Source organism: Salvelinus alpinus, chromosome 37 (genome assembly GCF_045679555.1).
Source record: "Salvelinus alpinus chromosome 37, SLU_Salpinus.1, whole genome shotgun sequence".
Classification (NCBI taxonomy): domain Eukaryota; kingdom Metazoa; phylum Chordata; class Actinopteri; order Salmoniformes; family Salmonidae; genus Salvelinus; species Salvelinus alpinus.
In genome coordinates, this window is record NC_092122.1 from 102,255 (window position 1) to 125,865 (window position 23,611).

At 44.5% G+C, this 23,611-nt stretch overlaps 1 protein-coding gene across 1 annotated transcript in view; it reads left to right on the forward strand.

The window, feature by feature from the left end:
- Positions 1-18,403, forward strand: part of LOC139565660 (DENN domain-containing protein 2A-like) — a 40,557-nt gene extending 22,154 nt beyond the window's left edge. Inside the window, exons 12-20 of the mRNA XM_071386142.1 lie at positions 4,273-4,350; positions 4,509-4,649; positions 4,902-5,050; positions 13,149-13,326; positions 13,472-13,513; positions 13,659-13,767; positions 15,221-15,475; positions 15,559-15,645; positions 15,785-18,403. Coding sequence (XP_071242243.1) covers positions 4,273-4,350; positions 4,509-4,649; positions 4,902-5,050; positions 13,149-13,326; positions 13,472-13,513; positions 13,659-13,767; positions 15,221-15,475; positions 15,559-15,645; positions 15,785-15,816 — 1,071 coding nt within the window. The 3' untranslated portion in view covers positions 15,817-18,403. The remainder of the gene's footprint in view (positions 1-4,272; positions 4,351-4,508; positions 4,650-4,901; positions 5,051-13,148; positions 13,327-13,471; positions 13,514-13,658; positions 13,768-15,220; positions 15,476-15,558; positions 15,646-15,784) is intronic.
- Positions 18,404-23,611: the final 5,208 nt, after the last annotated feature.

Genomic DNA, 23,611 nt, shown 5'->3' on the forward strand with positions numbered 1-23,611 from the left:
TCATTGTTGTATACAGAGAAGAGAGTCGGTCCAAGAAATTTAACCCTGTGGCACCCCCATAGAGACTGCCAGAGGCCCGGAGAACAGACCCTCCGATTTGACACACTGAACTCTATCAGAGAAGTAGTTGGTGAACCAGGCGAGGCAATCATTTGAGAAACCAAAGCTGTCGAGTCTGCCGATGAGGATGTGGTGATTGACTGAGTCAAAGCCTTGGCCAGGTCAATGAAAACGGCTGCACAGTATTGTTTCTTATCGATAACGGTTAAGATATCGTTTAGGACCTTGAGCGTGGCTGAGGTGCACCCATGACCAGCTCTGAAACCAGATTGCATAGCGGAGAAGGTATGGTGGGATTCGAAATGGTCAGTAATCTGTTTGTTGACTTGGCTTTCGAAGACCTTAGAAAGGCAGGGTAGGATAGATATAGGTCTGTAGCAGTTTGGGTCAAGAGTGTCCCCCCCTTTGATGAGTTGGATGACCGCAGCTGCTTTCCAATCTTTGGGAATCTCAGACGACACGAAAGAGAGGTTGAACAGACTAGTAATAGGGGTGGCAACAATTTCAGCAGATAATTTTAGAAATAAAGGGTCCAGATTATATAGCCCGGCTGATTTGTAGGGGTCCAGATTTTGCAGCTCTTTCAGAACATCAGCTGACTGGATTTGGGAGAAGGAGAAATGGGGAAGGCTTGGGCGAGTAGCTGTGGGGGGTGCAGTGCTGTTGACCGGGGTAGGGGTAGCCAGGTGGAAAGCATGGCCAGCCGTAGAAAAATGCTTATTGAAATTCTCAATTATAGTGGATTTGTCGGTGGTGACAGTGTTTCCTATCTTCAGTGCAGTGGGCAGCTGGGAGGAGATGTTGTTATTCTCCATTGACTTTACAGTTTCCCAGAACTTTTTTGAGTTTATGTTGCAGGAAGCAAATTTCTGCTTGAAAAAGTTAGCCTTGGCTTTTCTAACTGCCTGTGTATATTGGTTTCTAGCTTCTCTGAAAAGTTGCATATCACGGGGGCTGTTCGATGCTAATGCAGAACGCAATAGGATGTTTTTGTGTTGGTTAAGGGCAGTCAGGTCTGGAGAGAACCAAGGGCTATATCTGTTCCTGGTTCTAAATTTCTTGAATGGGGCATGCTTATTTAAGATGGTGAGGAAGGCAATTTTTTTAAATAACCAGGCATCCTCTACTGACGGGATGAGATCAATATCCTTCCAGGATACACCGGCCAGGTCGATTAGAAAGGCCTGCTCGCTGAAGTGTTTCAGGGAGCGTTTGACAGTGATGAGTGGAGGTCGTTTGACCACTGACCCATTACGGATGCAGGCCATGAGGCAGTGATCGCTGAGATCTTGGTTGAAAACAGCAGAGGTGTATTTAGAGGGCAAGTTGGTTAGGATGATATCTATGAGGGTGCCCGTATTTACGGCTTTGGGGTGGTACCTGGTAGGTTCATTGATCATTTGTATGAGATTGAGGGCATCAAGCTCAGATTGTAGGATGGCTGGGGTGTTAAGCATGTTCCAGTTTAGGTCGCCTAGCATCACGAGCTCTGAAGATAGATGGGGGGCAATCAGTTCACATATGGTGTCCAGAGCACAGCTGGGGGCAGAGGGTGGTCTATAGCAGGCGGCAACGGTGAGAGACTTCTTTTTAGAGAGGTGGATTTTTAAAAGTAGAAGTTCAAATTGTTTGGGAACAGACCTGGATAGTAGGACAGAACTCTGCAGGGTATCTTTGCAGTAGATTGCAACACCGCCCCCTTTGGCCGTTCTATCTTGTCTGAAAATGTTGTAGTTAGAGATGAAAATGTCAGAATTTTTGGTGGTCTTCCTAAGCCAGGATTCAGACACAGCTAGGTGTTCCGGGTTGGCAGAGTGTGCTAAAGCAGTAAATAAAACAAACTTTGGGAGGAGGCTTCTAATGTTAACATGCATGAAACCAAGGCTATTACGGTTACAGAAGTCATCAAAAGAGAGCGCGTGGGGAATAGGAGTAGAGCTAGGCACTGCAGGGCCTGGATTCACCTCTACATCACCAGAGGAACAGAGGAGGAGTAGGATAAGGGTACGGCTAAAAGCTATGAGAATTGGTCGTCTAGAACGTCTAGAACAGAGAGTAAAAGGACGTTTCTGGGGGCGATAAAATAGCTTCAAGGAATAATGTACAGACAAAGGTATGGTAGGATGTGAATACAGTGGAGGTAAACCTAGGTATTGAGTGATGATGAGAGATATATTGTCTTTAGAAACATCATTGAAACCAGGTGATGTCATCGCATATGTGGGTGGTGGAACTGAAAGGTTGGATAAGGTATAGTGAGCAGGGCTAGAGGCTCTACAGTGAAATAAGCATATAAACACTAACCAGAACAGCAATGGACAAGGCATATTGACATTAAGGAGAGGCATGCTTAGTCAAATCATCATAAGGGTCCAGTGAGTAGAGGTTGGTTGGGGTCACGGCGATTCAGACAGCTAGCCGGGCTATCGGTAGCAAGCTAGCATAGGATGGAGGTCTGTGTTTTAGCCACCTCGTGCGTTTCCGTCGGTAGATTAGTGGGGTTCCGTGTGGTAGAGGGGATCAATCCAATTGGCAAAATAGATATAGTTATAGTGACCCAAGAAAAATTGTCCGATGGACTTACATTTACATTACATTTAAGTCATTTAGCAGACGCTCTTATCCAGAGCGACTTACAAATTGGTGCATTCACCTTATGATATCCAGTGGAACAACCACTTTACAATAGTGCATCTAACTCTTTTAAGGGGGGGGGGGGTTAGAAGGATTACTTTATCCTATCCTAGGTATTCCTTAAAGAGGTGGGGTTTCAGGTGTCTCCGGAAGGTGGTGATTGATTCCGCTGACCTGGCGTCGTGAGGGAGTTTGTTCCACCATTGGGGTGCCAGAGCAGCGAACAGTTTTGACTGGGCTGAGCGGGAACTGTACTTCCTCAGAGGTAGGGAGGCGAGCAGGCCAGAGGTGGATGAACGCAGTGCCCTTGTTTGGGTGTAGGGCCTGATCAGAGCCTGAAGGTACGGAGGTGCCGTTCCCCTCACAGCTCCGTAGGCAAGCACCATGGTCTTGTAGCGGATGCGAGCTTCAACTGGAAGCCAGTGGAGAGAGCGGAGGAGCGGGGTGACGTGAGAGAACTTGGGAAAGTTGAACACCAGACGGGCTGCGGCGTTCTGGATGAGTTGTAGGGGTTTAATGGCTTATTCAGATAGCAGCCGATAAGACAGCTAACGATTAGCGGGCCGCAGATGGGCGTTCAGGTAACGTCGCGACGGAGGTGCCAGTTGGATAACTCCCTCGGGCAGATAACGTCGGTAGTCAGTCGTGAAGGCCCGGTGGGGCTCCGCATTGGCAGTAAAACGGGTCCGGATAGGTGATTGTCGCCCAGGAGTGGCTGATGGAAATCTTCAGCTGGCTAGCTCCGGAATAATTGATGTTTGCTCCGGGATTGACGTAAGCCAATAGTCACACGGGTAGCAGCTAGCTAGCTGCGAAATCAAGGTGTAAATGTCCAGAGCTTGCGGTTGAAATATGGATATGGAGAAAAATAGGTCCGGTATGTTCTGGTCTGAGTCGCGTTGTACAAAAGTGGCGATAGATTATCGAGCTAAAGGAATAGCTGATGACCACAAACCGTGGTTAGCTGAAATACTAACGTTAGCCAGTAAATTGGCTAGCTTCTGGGTAGCTTCTGGCTAGCTTCAGGTTAGCTTCTGGCTAGCTTCTGGCTAGCTTCTGGTTAGCTTCTGGTTAGCTTCTGGCTAGCTTCTATTGTGGATTTTCAGATTTGAGGTAAATAATACTTTTTTTTGTAATTGGTGAGGCGGGTTGCAGGAAAGTGTTTTTTAAGTAGAGTTTTTGGAAAAGAAAATATACAAAAGATATGCGAAGAAAGGTGTAAATATATATATATATATATACGGGACACGACAAGACAAGGACAAAGGACGTCTGACTGCTATGCCATCTTGGATGAGACCATATATGGTTCTATGTAGAACCCTTCTTGCTTTCCAAAGAATCCATCGTGCCTTTCAAAGAATCATCAGAAAACCCTTTCCTCCAAAAACAGGTCTTATGATGTTAAAGGCTCTAGGTAGAACCCTTTGCCTTACAAAGAATCATTCTCTTCCAAAAAGGTTTATTCAGATCCAAACGGTTCTTGCAGATGCTGGGGGTTTTACAGCAGGGACACGGCTTAGTTTTTCCTAGAGGGGCTATGACAAAGCATTAAAATATCCTCTTCTCGTCTCCCAGCCCAGTGGGAAAGGAAAGCGTCTCCCTGAAGTCTACTGCATCGTCAGCCACCTGGGATGCTTCCACCTCTTCTCCAAGGTATAATGTACTGTACTTCAGCCTCCTGGTTGCCACCTCTCATCCTGTTTCCCATCAAGCGCAGGATTCATGTTGGCAACTCTTCCATTGTTGGCCCATCTCTCTAACGTCTAGGCTACCTGCTGATCTCTCTGTCCTGCCGTGTGTGTGTGTGTCAGATCCTGGATGAGGTGGAGAGGAGGAGAGCCCTGTCTCCAGCCCTGGTCCAGCCCTTCATGAGGGCCATTATGGAAGCTCCGTTCCCTGCTCCTGGCAGACCCATCACCATTAAAACCTTCCTGCCCGGATCTGGTACTGCGGTAGGTCCTTGATTTTACGTTTGTCGCCAAAGAAGACTTACAATAATATTACATACAGATGCCATGCAAAATGTTTGAGTTGAAGTTTTCTATGCTGCATCCGTTTTGTATTACTTAGTAAAATATGTCTCACTCTCCATTCACTTTGTCTCTCTCTCTCTCCTCTTCTCGTTCTCTTTCTTTCCATGTCACTCCCTGTCTGTTTCTTGCTCCTACCCCCCTTCTTTCTACCCACCCCTCCACCTGTCTCAGGTAATGGAGCTATGTCGTCCGTCTGACTCTCGTCTGGAGCATGTGGACTTTGAGTGTCTCTTCTCCTGTCTGAGTCTGCGTCTGCTACTCAGGGTCTTTGGTTCTCTCCTGCTGGAACGTAGGGTCATCTTCACTGCAGACAAACTCAGGTGTGATGCCATTAGCCTGATAGGCTACTCAGCTACTGTATGGCAAAGTTAATAAGTAGAAATCAAAACAATTTGATGTATTATTTGACAATTATATTTTATTTCAAAGCATCCCCAAAGAGGGTAGTGAAGCTGGGACTGTGGATTTTATAGCTGAGAGGAAAAACACAAGACAGAATAAACAGAGAAAATAAAATAGTGGCTCAGCCTCATGGTTCAAATGTTTTTCTTCAATGTGACAGGGAGATAATGAGTGATGCCTGCTGTTGTGTTGATTCTGTCCCTTTTAGAAATTGTTTATTTCTCTTTGGAAAAAGCCTGTGAGAGCCAGAGATGAATAGGGCCACTGGGGTCAGTGTAATAGAGAAGAGGTACGCAGAATGGAATGACATAGTTGTCCTAGAGCTGGGTTCCCCAACTGGTGGCCCACGGGTGATTATGATACAAAATGTTACATTGATGTACATAAAAGACTGTAAAAACAAAAGCAAATCAGCTTGAAGTGATTTTAATTGAGGAAATCTGTTCCAAAGTATTCCCACGCATAATAGAGAGATATACACTGAGTATACCATACATTGCACACACACCCCCACACCCCCCTTTTGCCCTCAGAACAGCCACAATTCATCGGGGCATGGACTGTACAAGGTGGCGAAAGCGTTCCACAAGGATGTTGGCCCATGTTGAATCCAATGCTTCCCACAGTTGTGTCAAGTTGGCTGGATGTCCTTTGGGTGGTGGACCATTCTTGATACACACGGGAAACTGTTGAGCATTAAAAACCCAGCAGGGTTACAGTTCTTGACACAAACTGTTGCGCTTGGTTTGTCTTGCCCACACACCCTCTGAAAGGCAGATATACACAATCCATCTCAAGGCTTAAAAATGCTTCTTTAACCGGTCTTCTCCACTTCATCTACACTGTTTGAAGTGGATTTAACAAGTACCACCAATAAAGGATCATAGCTTTCACCTGGATTCAACTGGTCAGTCTATGTCATGGAAAGAGCAGGTGTTTTGTATACTCCGTGTACGTGATCGTATACAAATGTAAGCATGTTTGAAATGATTGGGTTTTAGTCAAATTTTATATCTGCTTGGGCTACTTGTGGTCAATTTCCAGTCTACATATTATTTGTAATTATGTTCTGGCCACCTGACCATCCGCTCAAAATAAAATAAAATGTCATTGGTTACATACACATATTTAGCAGATGCTATTGCAGGTGTAGAGCAATGTTTGTGTTCCTAGCTTCCTAGCTCTGCAGTAGTATCTACCAATTCACAACAATACACACAAATGTAATAGTAAAAGAATGGAATTAAGCAATATATACAGTGGCTTGCAAAAGTATTCACCCCCTTGGCATTTCCCCGAGAAAAATATTGAAAAATATTTTTTTTTGTGAAACAAACAAGAAATAAGACAAAAAAACAGAACTTGAGCATGCATTCACCCCCCCAAAGTCAATACTTTGTAGATCCACCTTTCGCTGCAATTACAGCTGCAAGTTTCTTGGGGTATGTCTCTATAAGCTTGGCACATCTAGCCACTGGGATTTTTGCCCATTCTTCAAGGCAAAACTGCTCCAGCTCCTTCAAGTGTGATAAAGATTGCTGTACACCAGCAGAACCTAAGTCATACGACAGACTCTCAATTGGATTGAGGTCTGGGCTTTGACTAGGCCAATCCAAGACATTTAAATGTTTCCAAATAAACATCTCGGGCGTTGCTTTAGCAGTATGCTCAGGGTCATTGACCTGCTGGAAGGTGAACCTCCTTCCCAGTCTCAAATCTCTGGAAGACTGAAACAGGTATCCCTCAAGAATTTCCCTGTATTTAGAGCCATCCATCATTCCTTCAATTCTGACCAGTTTCCCAGTCCCTGCCGATAGAAAACATCCCCACAGCATGATGCTGCCACCACCATGCTTCACTGTGGGGATGGTGTTCTCGGGGTGATGAGAGGTGTTGGGTTTGCGCCAGACATAGCGTTTTCTTTGATGGCCAAAAAGCTCAATATTAGTCTCATCTGACCAGAGTACCTTCTTCCATATGTTTGGGGCTTCTCCCACATGCCTTTTGGCGAACACCAAATGTGTTTGCTTATTGTTTTCTTAAGCAATGGCTTTTTTTCTGGCCACTCTTCTGTAAAGCCCAGCTCTGTGGAGTGTACGGCTTAAAGTGGTCCCATGGACAGATACTCCAATCTCCGCTATGGAGCTTTGCAGCTTTATAACCTAACCCTGATCTGTACTCCACAACTTTGTCCTTGACCTGTTTGGAGAGCTCCTTGGTCATCACGGTGTCGCTTACTTGGTGGTGCCCCTTGCTTAGTGGTGTTGCAGACTCTGGGGTCTTTCAGAACTGGTGTTGTGTGTGTGTGTGTGTGTGTGTGTGTGTGTGTGTGTGTGTGTGTGTGTATATATACTGAGATCATGTGACAGATCATGTGACAATTAGATTGCACACAGGTGGACTTTATTGAACTAATAATGTGACTTCTGAAGGTAATTGGTTGCACAATATCTTATTTAGGGGCTTCATAGCAAACGGGATGAATACATATGCACGCACCACTTTCCTGGTTTTTATATTTTTTAAGTAATTTTTTTCACTTCACCAATTTGGACTATTTTGTGTATGTCCATTACATGAAATACATATAAAAATCCATTTAAATTACAGGTTGTAATGCAACAAAATAGGGAAAATGCCAAGGCGGATGAATACTTTTTGCATGGCACTGTAAATATTAGGATGAGCAATGTTTGAGTGGCATTGACTAAAATACAGCAGAGAACAGTAAATAGAAATGAAATGAGTAACCCAGTAAGTAAACATAATTAAAGTGGCTAATCATATTTTATCTGTCACATTCACTAGAATACAACAGGTGTAGACCTTCCCTTGAAATGCTTACTTACAAGCCCTTAAGAAAATATTAACTAAAGTAAAAAAGCAAAAGTAACACAATAAAATTAAAATAACGAGGCTATATACAGGGGGTACCGATACTGAGTCAATGTGCGGGGGTACAGATTAGTCAAGGTAATTTGTACATATAGGTAGGGGTAAAGTGAGTATGTGTAGATAATAAACGGCGAGGAGCAGCAGTGGAAAAACAAATGGGGTGTCAAAGTAAATTGTACGGGTGGTCATTTGATTAATTGTTCAGCAGTCTTCATGGCTTGAGGGTAGAAGCTGTTAAGGAGCCTTTTGGACCTAAACTTGGTGCTCCGGTACTGCTTGCCATGCGGTAGCAGAGAGAACAGTCTATGACTTGGGTGATTGGAGTCTTTGACCCTTTTTTGGGCCTTCCTGTGACACCGCCTAGTATATAGGTCCTGGATAGCAGGAAGCTTGGCCCTAGCAATGTACTGGGACGTACGCACTACCCTCTGTAGTGCCTTACGGTCGGATGCCGAGCAGTTGCTATACCAGGCGGTGATGCAAATGGTCAGGATGCTCTTGATGGTGCAGCTGTAGAACTTTTTGAGGATCTGGGGACCCATGACAAATATGTTGTGGGCCCTCTTCACGACTGTCTTGGTGTGTTTTGACCATGATAGTTCGTTGGTGATTTGGACAACAAGGAACTTGAAACTCTCGAGCCGCTCCACTATAGTCCTGTCGATATTAATGGGGGTCTGTTCAGCCCTCCTTTTCCTGTAGTCCACGATCAGCTCCTTTGTCTTGCTCACATTGAGGGAGAGGTTGATGTCCTGGCACCACACTGCCAGGTCTCTGACCTCCTCCCTGTAGGCTGTCTCATCATTGTTGGTAATCAGGCTTACTACTGTTGTATCATCTGCAAACTTGATGATTCAGTTAGAGGCGTGCTTGGCCATGCAGTCATGGGTGAACAGGGGGTACAGGAGGGGGCTGAGCATGCACCCTTGTGGGGCCCATGTGTTGAGGATCAGCGTAGTGGAGGTGTTGTTTCCTACCTTTACTACTTGGGGGCGGCCCGTCAGGAAGTCAGAGACCCAGTTGTACCGGGCAAGGTTCAGACCCAGGGCCTGAGCTTAATGATGAGCTTGGAGGGTACTATGGTGTTGAATGCAGAGCTGTTGTCAATGAACAGCATTCTTACATAGGTGTTCCTCTTGTCCAGATGGGATAGGCAGTGTGCAGTGCAATGGTGATTGCATCATCTGTGGATCTATTGGGGCGGTATGCAAATTGAAGTGAGTCTAGGGTGTCAGGTAAGGTGGAGGTGATATGATTCTTAACTACCCTCTCAAAGCACTTCATGATGACAGAAGTGAGTGCTACGGGGCGATAGTCATTTAGTTTAGTTACTTTTGCTTTCTTGGGTACAGGAACAATGGTGGACATCTTGAAGCAAGTGGGGACAGCAGACTGGGATAGGGAGAGATTGAATATGTCTGTAAACACTCCAGCCTGCTGGTCTGCACATGCTCTGAGGATGTGGCTAGGCATACTGTCTGGATGGCAGCCTAACAAGGGTTAATACGCTTAAATGCCTTACTCATGTCAGCCATGGAGAACGAGAGCCCAAAGTCCTTGGTAGCGGACCACGTCGGTAGCACTGTGTTATCCTTAAAGCAGGCGAAGGTGTTCAGCTTGTCCGGGGACAAGATGTCGGTGTCTGCGACATGTAATCCGTGATTGTCTGTAGACCCTGCCACATACGTCTCGAATCTGAGCTGTTGAATTGCGACTCCACTTTGTCTCTGTACTGACATTTTGCCTGTTTGATTGTCTTACGGAGGGAATAATTACACTGTTTGTATTCAACCACATTCCCAGTCACCTTGCCGTGTTAAATGCGGTGGTTCACGCTTTCAGTTTTCCGCGAACGCTGGTCAGACCAGCGTTGAATAGACCTTAGCACGGGTACTTCCTGTTTGAGATTCTGCCTATAGGAACGGCGGAGCAGAATGGAGTCGTAATCTGATTTTACCGAAGGGTGGGCGGGGGAGGGCCTTGTAGCCATCCTGGAAGGGAAAGTAACAATGGTCAAGAGTTTTTGTAGTGCGAGTACTACAGACAACGTGTTGATAGAACTTCAATAGTGTTTCCCAGCTACAAGAAATAAATATTTGACACCACACTTTCTCACTAGTGGTGAAAATACTCAAATACAAACTTTTTAAAGAGCAACTGATGGCAATAAACATCTTCTCTGGTACAAAATGGCCTATGTGTCATTAATATGAGTCATTAAAATATATTCTAAATATATTCAAAATTAACTACAAAGTTTAAATATATAAATCAGAGATTTGCGAGATATTTAGGAGAGAAAAAAATTGCCACAGAATGAAGGGTAACCATTAATGTTTTTTGGGGGTTGGGTTTATTTCAATCCTGCTCACATGCCCGCAGCACCCAATTAATCATCAATTTGGAGCGCAGCTGCATGCGACCCGAACGTATTGCCCATGGTCAAATTGGTTTGACATAATCCATATGGGGCTAGTTACGGACCATCAGTACATTACACAATGTACATGGGACAATATTTTTCAATGTCAATAGCTTCAGATTTCAATGACTTAACCTCAAACCAAATATCAATTTAAAAATGCATATACAAAGATTGAAAGCATGTAGCCCTTTCCTGCAGTCAAATGACCAAAATAATAAACTTTTCTTCTTTTTTTATCCGGTGTTTCTATGTCAAACAGTTTTGTTATAGTTCAGTCTTCTGTGATCTATATAGTGTAATATTGGAATGCAAACAAACAATGGAATACAAATCAACTCTATATCTGACATGGTACAGGTGTTTTCTTTTTTTAAGCCCATAACCATGTGTGTGAGGTGTATACTTTTGTTTCAAAGTAGATTTGTTTAAGACTACCAAGAAACACTGTGACCCTGATTTAGCCCACTGCAGTAAAAGGCTATTAATGAGACAACTAAAAGGTGTGCAACTATTTACATTGTGTAATTTATTGATGGTCCCTAACTTGCCTCGGAGCTAGACATCCAAGGTCAAACCAGCTCTGCCACGGTCGCACACCAGCAGACTGAAGCTAATTGGCAAAATAAGTTGTCTAACCTAGGCAACTTCAAGACAGGTTAGACTGTTTAAAGTTAGTCTTTCACCCTTCCAGATAACTCTATACTGTTTTGGCAGAGTGAATGTACAAACGCTTGCCACACACACACACACACACACACACACACACACACACACACACACACACACACACACACACACACACACACACACACACACACACACACACACACACACACACACACACACACACACACACACACGAGGTCACCCACATTAAACCAAACCCCCAAGACAACTTTCATTTGGCTACGGTCGTGGCTGCTGCATTTCTTAATGAGCAAGCTAAAAAACTAGGCCAAATCATGACCCTTTTTTAGTATGCAGCAAAGAATACAGTGAGTATATCATGAAACCTGTTGTGATTCAACTTGAAGGATAACTACAGTGGGGAGAACAAGTATTTGATACACTGCCGATTTTGCAGGTTTTCCTACTTACAAAGCATGTAGAGGTCTGTAATTTTTATCATAGGTACACTTCAACTGTGAGAGACGGAATCTAAAACAAAAATCCAGAAAATCACATTGTATGATTTTTAAATAATTAATTTGCATTTTATTGCATGACATAAGTATTTGATCACCTACCAACCAGTAAGAATTCCGGCTCTCACAGACCTGTTAGTTTTTCTTTAAGAAGCCCTCCTGTTCTCCACTCATTACCTGTATTAACTGCACCTGTTTGAACTCGTTACCTGTATAAAAGACACCTGTCCACACACTCAATCAAACAGATTCCAACCTCTCCACAATGGCCAAGACCAGAGAGCTGTGTAAGGACATCAGGGATAAAATTGTAGACCTGCACAAGGCTGGGATGGGCTACAGGACAATAGGCAAGCAGCTTGGTGAGAAGGAAACAACTGTTGGCGCAATTATTAGAAAATGGAAGAAGTTCAAGATGACGGTCAATCACCCTCGGTCTGGGGCTCCATGCAAGATTTCACCTCGTGGGGCATCAATGATCATGAGGAAGGTGAGGGATCAGCCCAGAACTACACGGCAGGACCTGGTCAATGACCTGAAGAGAGCTGGGACCACAGTCTCAAAGAAAACCATTAGTAACACACTACGCCGTCATGGATTAAAATCCTGCAGCGCACGCAAGGTCCCCCTGCTTAAGCCAGTGCATGTCCAGGCCTGTCTGAAGTTTGCCAATGACCATCTGGATGATCCAGAGGAGGAATGGGAGAAGGTCATGTGGTCTGATGAGACAAAAATAGAGCTTTTTGGTCTAACTCCACTCGCCGTGTTTGGAGGAAGAAGAAGTATGAGTACAACCCCAAGAACACCATCCCAACCGTGAAGCATGGAGGTGGAAACATCATTCTTTGGGGATGCTTTTCTGCAAAGGGGACAGGACGACTGCACCGTATTGAGGGGAGGATGGATGGGGCCATGTATCGCGAGATCTTGGCCAACAACCTCCTTCCCTCAGTAAGAGCATTGAAGATGGGTCGTGGCTGGGTCTTCCAGCATGACAACGACACGAAGCACACAGCCATGGCAACTAAGGAGTGGCTCCGTAAGAAGCATCTCAAGGTCCTGGAGTGGCCTAGCCAGTCTCCAGACCTGAACCCAATAGGAAATCTTTGGAGGGAGCTGAAACTCCATATTGCCCAGCGACAGCCCCGAAACCTGAAGGATCTGGAGAAGATCTGTAGGGAGGAGTGGGCCAAAATCCCTGCTGCAGTGTGTGCAAACCTAGTCAAGAACTACAGGAAACGTATGATCTCTGTAATTGCAAACAAAGGTTTCTGTACCAAATATTAAGTTCTGCTTTTCTGATGTATCAAATACTTATGTCATGCAATAAAATGCAAATTAATTACTTAAAAATCATACAATGTGATTTTCTGGATTTTTGTTTTAGATTCCGTCTCTCATAGTTGAAGTGTACCTATGATAAAAATTACAGACCTCTACATGCTTTGTAAGTAGGAAAACCTGCAAAATCGGCAGTGTATCAAATACTTGTTCTCCCCACTGTAACTAACTGTTTTAAATTGAATCACTTACCATTTCTCTTCTCTGCAGTACTCTGTCTCAGTGCTGCCATGCGGTGGTGGCTCTACTCTACCCGTTCACCTGGCAGTATACCTACATCCCCGTACTGCCCCCTGCGATGCTGGACATAGTGTGTACCCCCACCCCCTTCATCGTAGGGCTACTGTCCAGCTCCCTCCCTCAGCTCACAGAGCTACCCCTAGAGGAGGTGAGAATACAACCCCTGTCTGGTGGTCGAATCTCAACAGGAGAATATATGTACTGTAGATATGTTTTGGGGTGCTGTAATCCATAAGGAATTGAAGTTTGATGGCCAGGACTCACACACCCTGTCTGCTTTCCCTACTCTACAGGTGCTGGTGGTTGACCTTGGAAACAGTCGCTTCCTCAGACAAGTACTGTTTCTTCACTGATTACCCTGAAAGACACACATTTAGCCTAGTTCTGGACTCAAATGCAGCTTCATTGAGTACACTTCATCTAAGTCTATGATATTTAGCTAATCATGTATACTGTATTTCTCTTGAATTTCCATGTCAGCTGGATGATGAGGACTCTATCCTGCCTTCTAAACTCCAGTCAGCCCTAGAGACAGTCCTGGAGAGGAGGAGAGAACTGGCGTCAGAGCGAGGAGGAGACGGTCTTAATGGTACAATTATACTGTTGCGATAACCCGCGCAACTGCTGCAGTAGAGAACCAGAGAGAAAATTGTCTCCTTTGATTACTTGTGATTGGCCGACGACAACAACAACAAGCTACACACGCCATTTTTGTGAAAAACCTGAGCAGCAGCATAAAATGGCACTAGCATCTGGCTCTGTGTGCCGTGGCAAACAAGTTAGGAGATCAATGGAAGATGAACTAAAATGACGGAATTAAAGTTAATGAGAAGGATAGGCTACAATGACCAAGAGCCAACAGGTAGGCTGCTACTTAATACTCTGAATGGAGTTGTTGTAATTGTGTAGGATGGGCAAAGAGCAGCCTATGTAGCCTCAGTTAGCCTACCCTACTAGCTAGGTAGCTAGTTTACGTAGCTTTTCTTCTGGGTTTGATGCAGTCAAAACAGTTACTATGTAATCAGATTGATGATAAATAACCTAGCTTTGGCAGCTAGAAGTTAGTAACTAGTGTGATTCAGCTTGGTTGCTGCTGTCTCTCTCCCTTCTCCAAGCTGCCTGCACCTCACGCTACTTACACACACTCCATGCACAGCGCCTCCCCCGCCTGCTCCTAGAATACCTCTCTCCCTCGGGTCCCGGCTTGTGCATTAACAGCTTAAGTTAATAGCCTACCTTAACAATAGCCGACTGTCCCTAATAGCCGGGCAACGGCACACATTTCAGCAAATAAACGCCTCTTTCAAATAAACACCGGCAAGTAAGAACTGCTGAAATGCACAGTCAAAGAGGAGAATAATTATTCTGTCAAGGAAACTTATTTTTCCTTCTCGAAATAGAGGCATACTAAGACAAAAGAAATGTGACCGTGTGTAAATGATAACGCATTAGTGCAGGAAATGATAGTCCTCTGTGGCTCAGTTAGTAGAGCATGGTGCTTGCAATGCCAGGACCAGGAAAAAGAATTATCCACTCACTCCTGTAAGACACTCTGGATAAAGCATCTGCTAAAAGACAAAAATGTAAATTAAGAAATTGATAAAAATTCTGCAATGAAACAATTAAGTATGCAAATTTGCTAAACCTGTGTGCATTAAGGATATAGATGCCTGACTCAAATAGAAGCGTGTCTCTAAGTGCCTGTTGTGTTTAGTGATTTAAGCATATAAACACCAGGCTATTAATATAAGTTTTCGCTATAAGTCGCTAAAAATGGACTTTTCCTCTGGTTCCCTCACTTGGACGGCTCAGATCAGGTCTGGTCTGGACAGGTCTATACAGGGCTGGGTCTGGTTGTCCTCAGTGCCATTTGGACCGGGTCTCTATGTTTATTTATTCAGGTAGGGTCCGTGGAGGACATCCCCCGGGTCCATTTCAGAACTGGTCAAACTTTTTAGACCCTCGAGACCATTAGTTTGAGGTAGACAGACCAGTGTTTGGACTGTAGCAATTTTGACTCTCTCTCTCACTCTCTCACACAGACTCTGGCCACCTCAGCACCGTTGTGTCCGAGGCCTTTGTGCGTTTCTTTGTAGAACTCGTCAGCCACTATCCGCTCTTCATCACCCAAAGGGAGGTTGAGGCCTCCTCCCCCATCCCCTCTTCCTTCCAACGCGAGTCCTTCCGTAAGTCTGTCTCGTCTAAGAGTCTGAGGCAGTTCCTGGAGGTCTTCATGGAGACACAGATGTTTGGACTGTTCATCCAGGAGAGAGAGCACCACAGACAGGCACTGAGAGGTACGGGTCAAAGTTCAGAGTCAAAGTTCTAAAGCTTTATTGTCCAACTTTAGATAACACAACGTGTGTTTGTTTTTCTACAGGACTGTTTGATGTGAGGTTGCACGAGTATTTGGACTCAATTCATGGTAATGAGCATCGCAGGGTTAACAAGTTCCTCAAAGGACTGGGTAAGGATTACAACATTACATTGGAGAGTATGAACTGAGTGTTAATAGAGTGTGAGAAGACAAGCTGCTGCTCATATTGTTTAAGTATGTACCTGTGCTAAAAGGTGGCATGTTTTTTGTGTGTTTTTTTTACCTCCAGGAAATAAAATGAAATTCCTGTCCAAAAAGTGATCCCCTCTTCGACCGATAATCTGTTAAACCAGTAGCCTACAGCCAGATGAAGATGGGACTGGACACATTAATGACTGAAGAACCAAGAGACCGACTGACAATGAGTTTGTTGTGACAGAGGCCATGTCTAGACTTGACAGTTAATGCAGTTTTTGTATTCTGATCATGGAGTTCTGATCATGGAATTTCGAAAAAATAATTACATTTTATATAACTGTATTTAATCAGGGGAAAACGCATTGAGACCTAGGTCTCATTTGCAAATGTGCCCTGGTAACAATACAGAAATACAATTATACACTATTTAAAACACCAAATTTAATAAATAGAAAATATTACATAAACAATCAAACAAAAACAAACACATTTATATATAAAAATCCCCAGCCTTTCTCCTAAATTGACCCAGAGACAACAGCACATTCAATTATTATTCCACACGATAGGGGCCTGGTAGGAAAAGGCAGATTTACCCAACTCTATGGATACACGTGGAGTCTCCAGCAGTAACCAACCCTGTGACCTAATGTTGTAATCCGCATTTCTATATTTCAACAATGCTGTTAAGTAAATTGGTAGTTTATTGAGTAAGGCTTCATAAATAAAAACAGAATAACGAAGTGACCTACGTGTTTTTAGCTAGGTCCAACCAACTTTATGATAAAGGATGCAGTGGTGAGTGTCAAAACTGTCAGATGTTATAAAACATGTGCTATGATCAATTGTGTCCAAGGGCTTCAAAACACTGGTAGCAGCATTCATGTATATAATATCACCATAATCTATAACAGGAATAAATGTAGCCTGAATGATCTGTTTTCTACTATTTAAAAGAAAGGTTGGCCCTATTCCTATTAAGCCCAACTTAAATAGTAATTGCTTGACTAACTCGTCAACATGCTTTTTAAAAGATAGCATGAATCTACACCTACATTTAAATGTGTCTACCGTGTCCACATTGTGTTCTGGCTTGCATTTATGAGGCCAGCAAACGTTCCTCACACGCTAGAAACATATTTCCTCCAACGTTATAATGAAAAGGTAGCTATCTCTGAACACAATCAGACCACCTGTCTTTTCAATCCGATCCTCATATTCTGATAGCAGAAGTTGCATGTAAGTGTCAAGTGTAGACATGCCCTCAGGGACACATGAAGCCTGCAGTGTGTACATGATAGACTCAACAGAGATAATCCTGTATACTGGGAGACTGTATAGCACAGCCTGTAGAGAGACTGGTATTGTACTATATACTGTACTTATCCAGTCTAAATTATCCAAACTGCATTTAAGAGGCCACAGGAGGGCAGTAGTTCATTTTATTTTAACATGGCACTACAGTGTATGTATAATGTAATTGCTATGAGTATGGTTGATTTGATGAATACAGATACTTTTCCCTGACCATTGTTCTTGTGAATGAGACTCTGACCAGGACGCAATCAGATTGAGTGTTAGCCAGCATTGACCGATATCCACATGGCAAATGTATTGGTGGTGTAACTGCAGAATGAGCTGACATATCGGTGAGCGGCTGCTCGAGTGTCACAAACCACTCCATTATTTATTATACCTATTGCGTTAGAAGTTCAAAACGGCGCTAGAAAGTGAAGGATCATCTATCGATCTTCGAAATAATGACTCTCAAATGTCAAACCATTGATGTTAGGCTAATGCATGTTGTCATGTTAATTTGGATTCAGAGATTTATGCCTATCAATATCATTTTAGTGTTTGGACTTGTAAAGTGGCTGTATGGGATTTGTCCTGCTGCCCTCTGACTGGAGAATTATTTGCGGACAAAACCAACGGCTTTTGTTTCCCTTGAATTCCTTTGTTTATTTCAGTGTTGTGTACAATACATGTCAGTACAGTGAGGGTCTAAAAAACGGACAACTTAAAATCTACTGTATGAAGTTGAAGATGCATACTCATTCCTAGCATGCATGTTTGTCAGCCTACATGTTCAACAGGCTACCTATTTAGCTAGCAGGCTTAAAGTTGGCAGGAAGACGTCTATGTGGCAGACTGAAGCTGTGCTTGTTTAGGATGGCAGAAAGGCAGGGCATTATGCCACATTCATGTTAAGTTGGAAACTCAGGAACTCTGAGTTAAAATGAACGTAAGTTATTTGCGTAGAGCCTCCTATTGGTTGATTCTGGTATCTCCCAAGTGGGAAACTCGGGATCCAACTCCTCCTGCTAGGTTAGCAAGTCGGAATTTTCAGAGTTTCCGACATGACATGAATGCCGCATTAGCTCTGGATGGGTTTCATGTCCAGGTCCAACGCGACAGCTGTATGGACATCCATCAGCTGTCACCCCATGGACTCTCCACCTCTCCTCTCCTCCTACTCTCCAGAAACATGGACAGTCCAACACCTATCCCCAGCACCTTCCCTTAGCCCCTACTACTTCAGTGGTTGGAGTCCTGATTTGGAACTGGATATGTTTTAGTTCCAATGCGCATTGAGACAGAAACAGTTGAAAGGGTATTAGGTTGTTTCACAGAAATAGATGGCATTGGTATTCATAAACCTTGGGGAATGTGTTTGGTTGGAACTTAAAATTAAAAGTTTATAGTCTAACATCTGTTCTGGGCTTTGAGTCATTGAAACACAACAGATCCTCAGAGAGGATCAAATACTTCACTAGGGGAAAGCATTACATAACACAGCTGCTGACTGCTGAGTATACTGTTGTATTGTCTCAGCCTCACGTCTTTACCCTTTGCCCGGTGAGCCAGCCTGTATGCCCCAAGGACATCCACATCAACACAACAAACTCACAGCCACAAGTTTGCACCGTAAAGCTGTCAGAGGATAACAAAAAATAATCGTACCATCAAATCAGACAGTGACGTCCATTACCTTGCTGCAAACTCCTCCCAGGATGCAATGAAATATCACAATAGTTTGAAGAAAATGAATCATCTGTTGAAAGAAGTCTGTTGACAGATGTTTGCCTCATTCCAGGATAAAATGATCTCTCTCTATAGCAGCCGGGTTGCTACCTGGTTATTCTATCCAATGCAGCACACCTGCAGTGCAACCACCTGTCTGTTTGTCAGTATGTCAGTTGTGGATTACTAACAAGGACTCCTGGTTCTTAATGCAATGCTAATGACCTGTTACTGAGGGCTCAATACAACATTAATACAGATGGAATTGGTTGTGCTGGGGTTTAGCCATGTGTAGACTCCTGAGCTATAATATGGTGGCCAACATGTCTACATGTATGACATTCCTGTAAAAACTGAGCTGGTATTCACCCTTGACATGATATTCCTTTTTTTTACCATTCATTTGTAACATTGGAAAGGAATTGAACAGTTTTAAAAAAGAAAGCGGGCTGTAAGCAACAAGGGCCACCAACTCAGTGCTATACAAAGCACACTATTACAGCCCATTAAAAGCACATTACAAAGACATCCTATGCTGCTCCTGCTATACCAGAGATTTTCCACAGCCAAACTTTATTTCCAGAGTAAAGTCATAGAGTGCGGAAGAGCCTTGCTCAAAAGTTGTGCACTATGAGGAGAATAGGGTGCCATTTGGTATGCAGATTACTTAATTACTTGATTTATAAAGGGAGGTAGGGAAGATAACTAATCTACAACTACTGTATGATCAATCAATTACTATTTTATTGAATCTCTCTGTAGTGAATTGTACATTAAGTATGTCTTACTGTGTCTTGGTATGTACTGTTGCCCTCTTTACTGGCTCAAATAGCCAACCAATCAGCCTGTTACTAACCCTTAGTAAACATTTGGGGATAAAATTGTGTTTGAGCAGATGCAATGCTATTTTATAGTAAACAAATTGACAACAGACTTTAAAATCAAATCAAATCAGGCTCTAACCAATAGTGCAAAAAATATATTAGGTGAACAGTAGGTAGGTAAAGAAATAAAACAACAGTGAAAGACATGCTATAAACAGTAGCGAGGCTATAAAAGTAGTGATGTACATGTAGATATGATTAAAGTGACTATGCATATATGATGAACAGAGAGTAGCAGCAGCGTAAAAGAGGGGTTGGGGGGACACACAATGCAAATAGTCCGGGTAGCCATTTGATTACCTGTTCAGAAGTCTTATGGCTTGGGGTAAAAACTGTTAAGGAGCTTTTTTGTCCTAGACTTGACACTCCGGTACCGCTTGCCATGCGGTAGTAGAGAGAACAGTCTATGACTGGGGTGGCTGGGATCTTAGACAATTTTTAGGGCCTTCCTCTGACACCGCCTGGTGTAGAGGTCCTGGATGGCAGGCAGCTTAGCCCCAGTGATGTACTGGGCCGTACGCACTACCCTCCGTAGTGCCTTGCGGTCGGAGGCCGAGCAATTGCCAGGCAGTGATGCAACCAGTCAGGATGCTTTCGATGTTGCAGCTGTAGAACCTTTTGAAGATCTCAGGACCCATGCCAAATCTTTTTAGTTTCCTGAGGGGGAATAGGCTTTGTCTTGTCCTCTTTATGACTGTCTTGGTGTGTTTGGACCATTCTAGTTTGTTGTTGATGTGGACACCAAGGAACTTGAAGCTCTCAACCTGCTCCACTACAGCCCCGTCGATAAGAATGGGGGCGTGCTCGGTCCTCCTTTTCCTGTAGTCCACAATCATCTCCTTAGTCTTGGTTACGTTGAGGGATAGGTTGTTATTCTGGCACCACCCGGCCAGGTCTCTGACCTCCTCCCTATAGGCTGTCTCGTCGTTGTCGGTGATCAGGCCTACCACTGTTGTGTCGTCAGCAAACGTAATGATGATGTTGGAGTCGTATTTAGCCACGCAGTCGGGGGTGAACAGGGAATACAGGAGGGGACTAAGTACACACCCCTGAGAGGCTCGGCATCTGACCGTAAGGATCAGCATGGTAGACGTGTTGTTGCCTACTCTTACCACCTGGGGGCGGCCCGTCGGGAAGTCCAGGATCCAGTTGCAGAGGGAGGTGTTTAGTCCCAGAGTCCTTAGCTTAGTGATGAGCTTCGTGGGCACTATGGTGTTGAACGCTGAGCTGTAGTCTATGAACAGCATTCTCATTGTGCAGTGGTGTAAAGTACTTATTAAAGTACTACTTAAGCCGTTTTTTGGGGTATATGTACTTTACTATTCATGTATTTTTGGCAACTTGTAATTTTACTTCACTCTATTCCGAAAGAAAATAATGTACGTTTTACTCCATACATTTTCCCTGACACCTAAAAGGAAAAGGAAAATTGGCCAATTCACAGGAAAATTGTGCAATTCACACACTTATCAAGAAAACATCCCTGCTCATCCCTACTGCCTCTGATCTGGCGGAGTCACTAAACACAAATGCTTTGTTTGTAAATTATGTATGAGTGTTGGAGTGTGCCCCTGGCTATCCGTCAACAACAAAAACAATTGTGGCATCTGGTTTGCTTAATATAAGGCATTTTAAATTATTTATACTTTTACTTTTACTTTTGATACTTAAGTACATTTTAGCAATTCCATTTACTTTTGATACTTAAGTATTTTTAAAACCAACTACTATTAGACTTTTACCCAAGTAGTATTTTAGTGGGTGACTTTCACGTTTACTTTAGTCATTTTCTATTAAGGTATCTTTACTTTTACTCAAGTATGACAATTGAGTACTTTTTCCACCACTGGTGTGTGTGTGTTTGTGTACGTGCAGGTACTGTATGTAACTGCATGAATACGTTGAGTTATCATCCACAGCAAATAAAACACCATTTAGCCTCACCATTACACCAGTAGTCTCAAGAATTCCTACATACGCCAAAAGCAACAAAATCTAATACATGATTACAAATTAAAAGCCACAGTGATTATAACGCCATACAGTATAGCCTACTGTGACCTCCTATCTGCACAAAGGATGCCTTTTACAGTAGTGAAACATGACCGGACCAGACCTGTGAAACTACTCTATTAGACAGTACTGACAGCTTTACAGGGGCTAGTGTGATATAAAGCAGCATGACTGACATGATTACAGTCAGACCATAATGACACGTGTTTTTAAATTATCATCAGGCTTGTTGCCTGGCTGTCAAATAAGGACATATTACGGGAGGCTATAAAGTAGCATACTGTTGTCACGCCCTGGCCTTAGTATTCTTTGTTTTCTTAATTATTTTAGTTAGGTCAGGGTGTGACATGGGGATGTATGTGTTTTTTGTAGTGTCTAGGGTGGTTGTAAGGTTTAGGGGGTTTATTAGAGTAGTTGGGTTTATGTTTAGTATAGAAGTCTAGCTGTGTCTATGGTTGAGTGTAGGTATCTAGGAAAGTCTATGGTTGCCTGAATTGGGTCTCAATTAGAGACAGCTGGTTATTGTTGTCTCTGATTGGGAGCCATATTTAAGGCAATCATAGGCTTTAGCTGTTTGTGGGGAATTGTCTATGTTGAACGTTTGTAGCCTGTTTGTGTGCACTACGTTTATAGCTTCACGGTCGTTTGTTGTTTTTGTATAGTTTGTAATAGTGTTTTGTTTCATGTTCATCTTCGTAGTAAAATAAAAGAAGATGGCTTATTTTCCACATGCTGCGTTTTGGTCCGTCTCTCCTCCACACGATCGTGACAGAATTCCCCACCAATGCGGGATCAAGCAGCGTGAAAAGCGGCAACAGGAGCAGCGCAAGGAGGAATGGAATTGGGAGCATAATATGGACTACACTACGTGGGAGGAGATCGACAGGTGGGCGATCGACCCAGGGCGAGTGCCGGAGCCAGCCTGGGATTCTCTGGCGCAGTGTGAGGGATACCGGCGAATGGAGGCAGCACGACGACGCGGTAGGAAGCCTGTGAGTCAGCCCCAAAAAATTATTGGGGGAGGGCTTAGAGGTAGTGGGCCGAGGGCAGGTAGGAGACCTGCGCCCACTTCCCAGGCTAACCGTGGAGAGCGGGAGTACGGGCGAACACCGTGTTACGCAGTAGAGCGCAAGGTGTCTCCTGTACGTGTTCATAGCCCGGTGCGGGTTATTCTACCTCCCCGCACTGGTAGGGCTAGATTGGGCATTGAGCCAGGTGTCATGAAGCCGGCTCTACGCGTCTGGTCTCCAGTGCGTCTCCTCGGGCCGGCATACATGGCACCAGCCTTACGCATGGTGTCCCCGGTTCGCCTACATAGCCCGGTGCGGGTTATTCCACCTCCCCGCACGGGTAGGCCGACGGGGGAGCATTCAACCAGGTAAGGTTGGGCAGGCTCGGTGCTCAAGGGAACCAGTACGCCTGCACGGTCCGGTATTTCCGGCGCCACCTCCCCGCCCCAGTCCAGTTCCACCAGTGCCTACACCACGCACCAGGCTTCCAGTGTGTCTCCAGAGCCCTGTTCCTCCTCCACGCACTCGTTCTATGGTGCGTGTCTCCAGCCCGGTACCACCAATTCCGGCACCACGCACCAAGCCTCCTGTGCGTCTCCAGAGTCCTGTGCATCCTGTTGCTGCTCCCCGCATTAGCCCTGAGATGCGTGTCCTTAGCCCGGTGCCTCCAGTTCCGGCACCACGCACCAGGCCTACAGTGCGCCTATTCCGGCCAGAGCCATCCGTCTGCCCAGTGCCATCTGAGCCATCCGTCTGCCCAGTGCCATCTGAGCCATCCGTCTGCCCAGTGCCATCTGAGCCATCCGTCTGCCCAGCGCCGTCTGAGCCATCCGTCTCCCCAGCGCCGTCTGAGCCATCCGTCTCCCCAGCGCCGTCTGAGCCATCCGTCTCCCCAGCGCCGTCTGAGCCATCCGTCTCCCCAGCGCCGTCTGAGCCATCCGTCTCCCCAGCGCCGTCTGAGCCATCCGTCTCCCCAGCGCCGTCTGA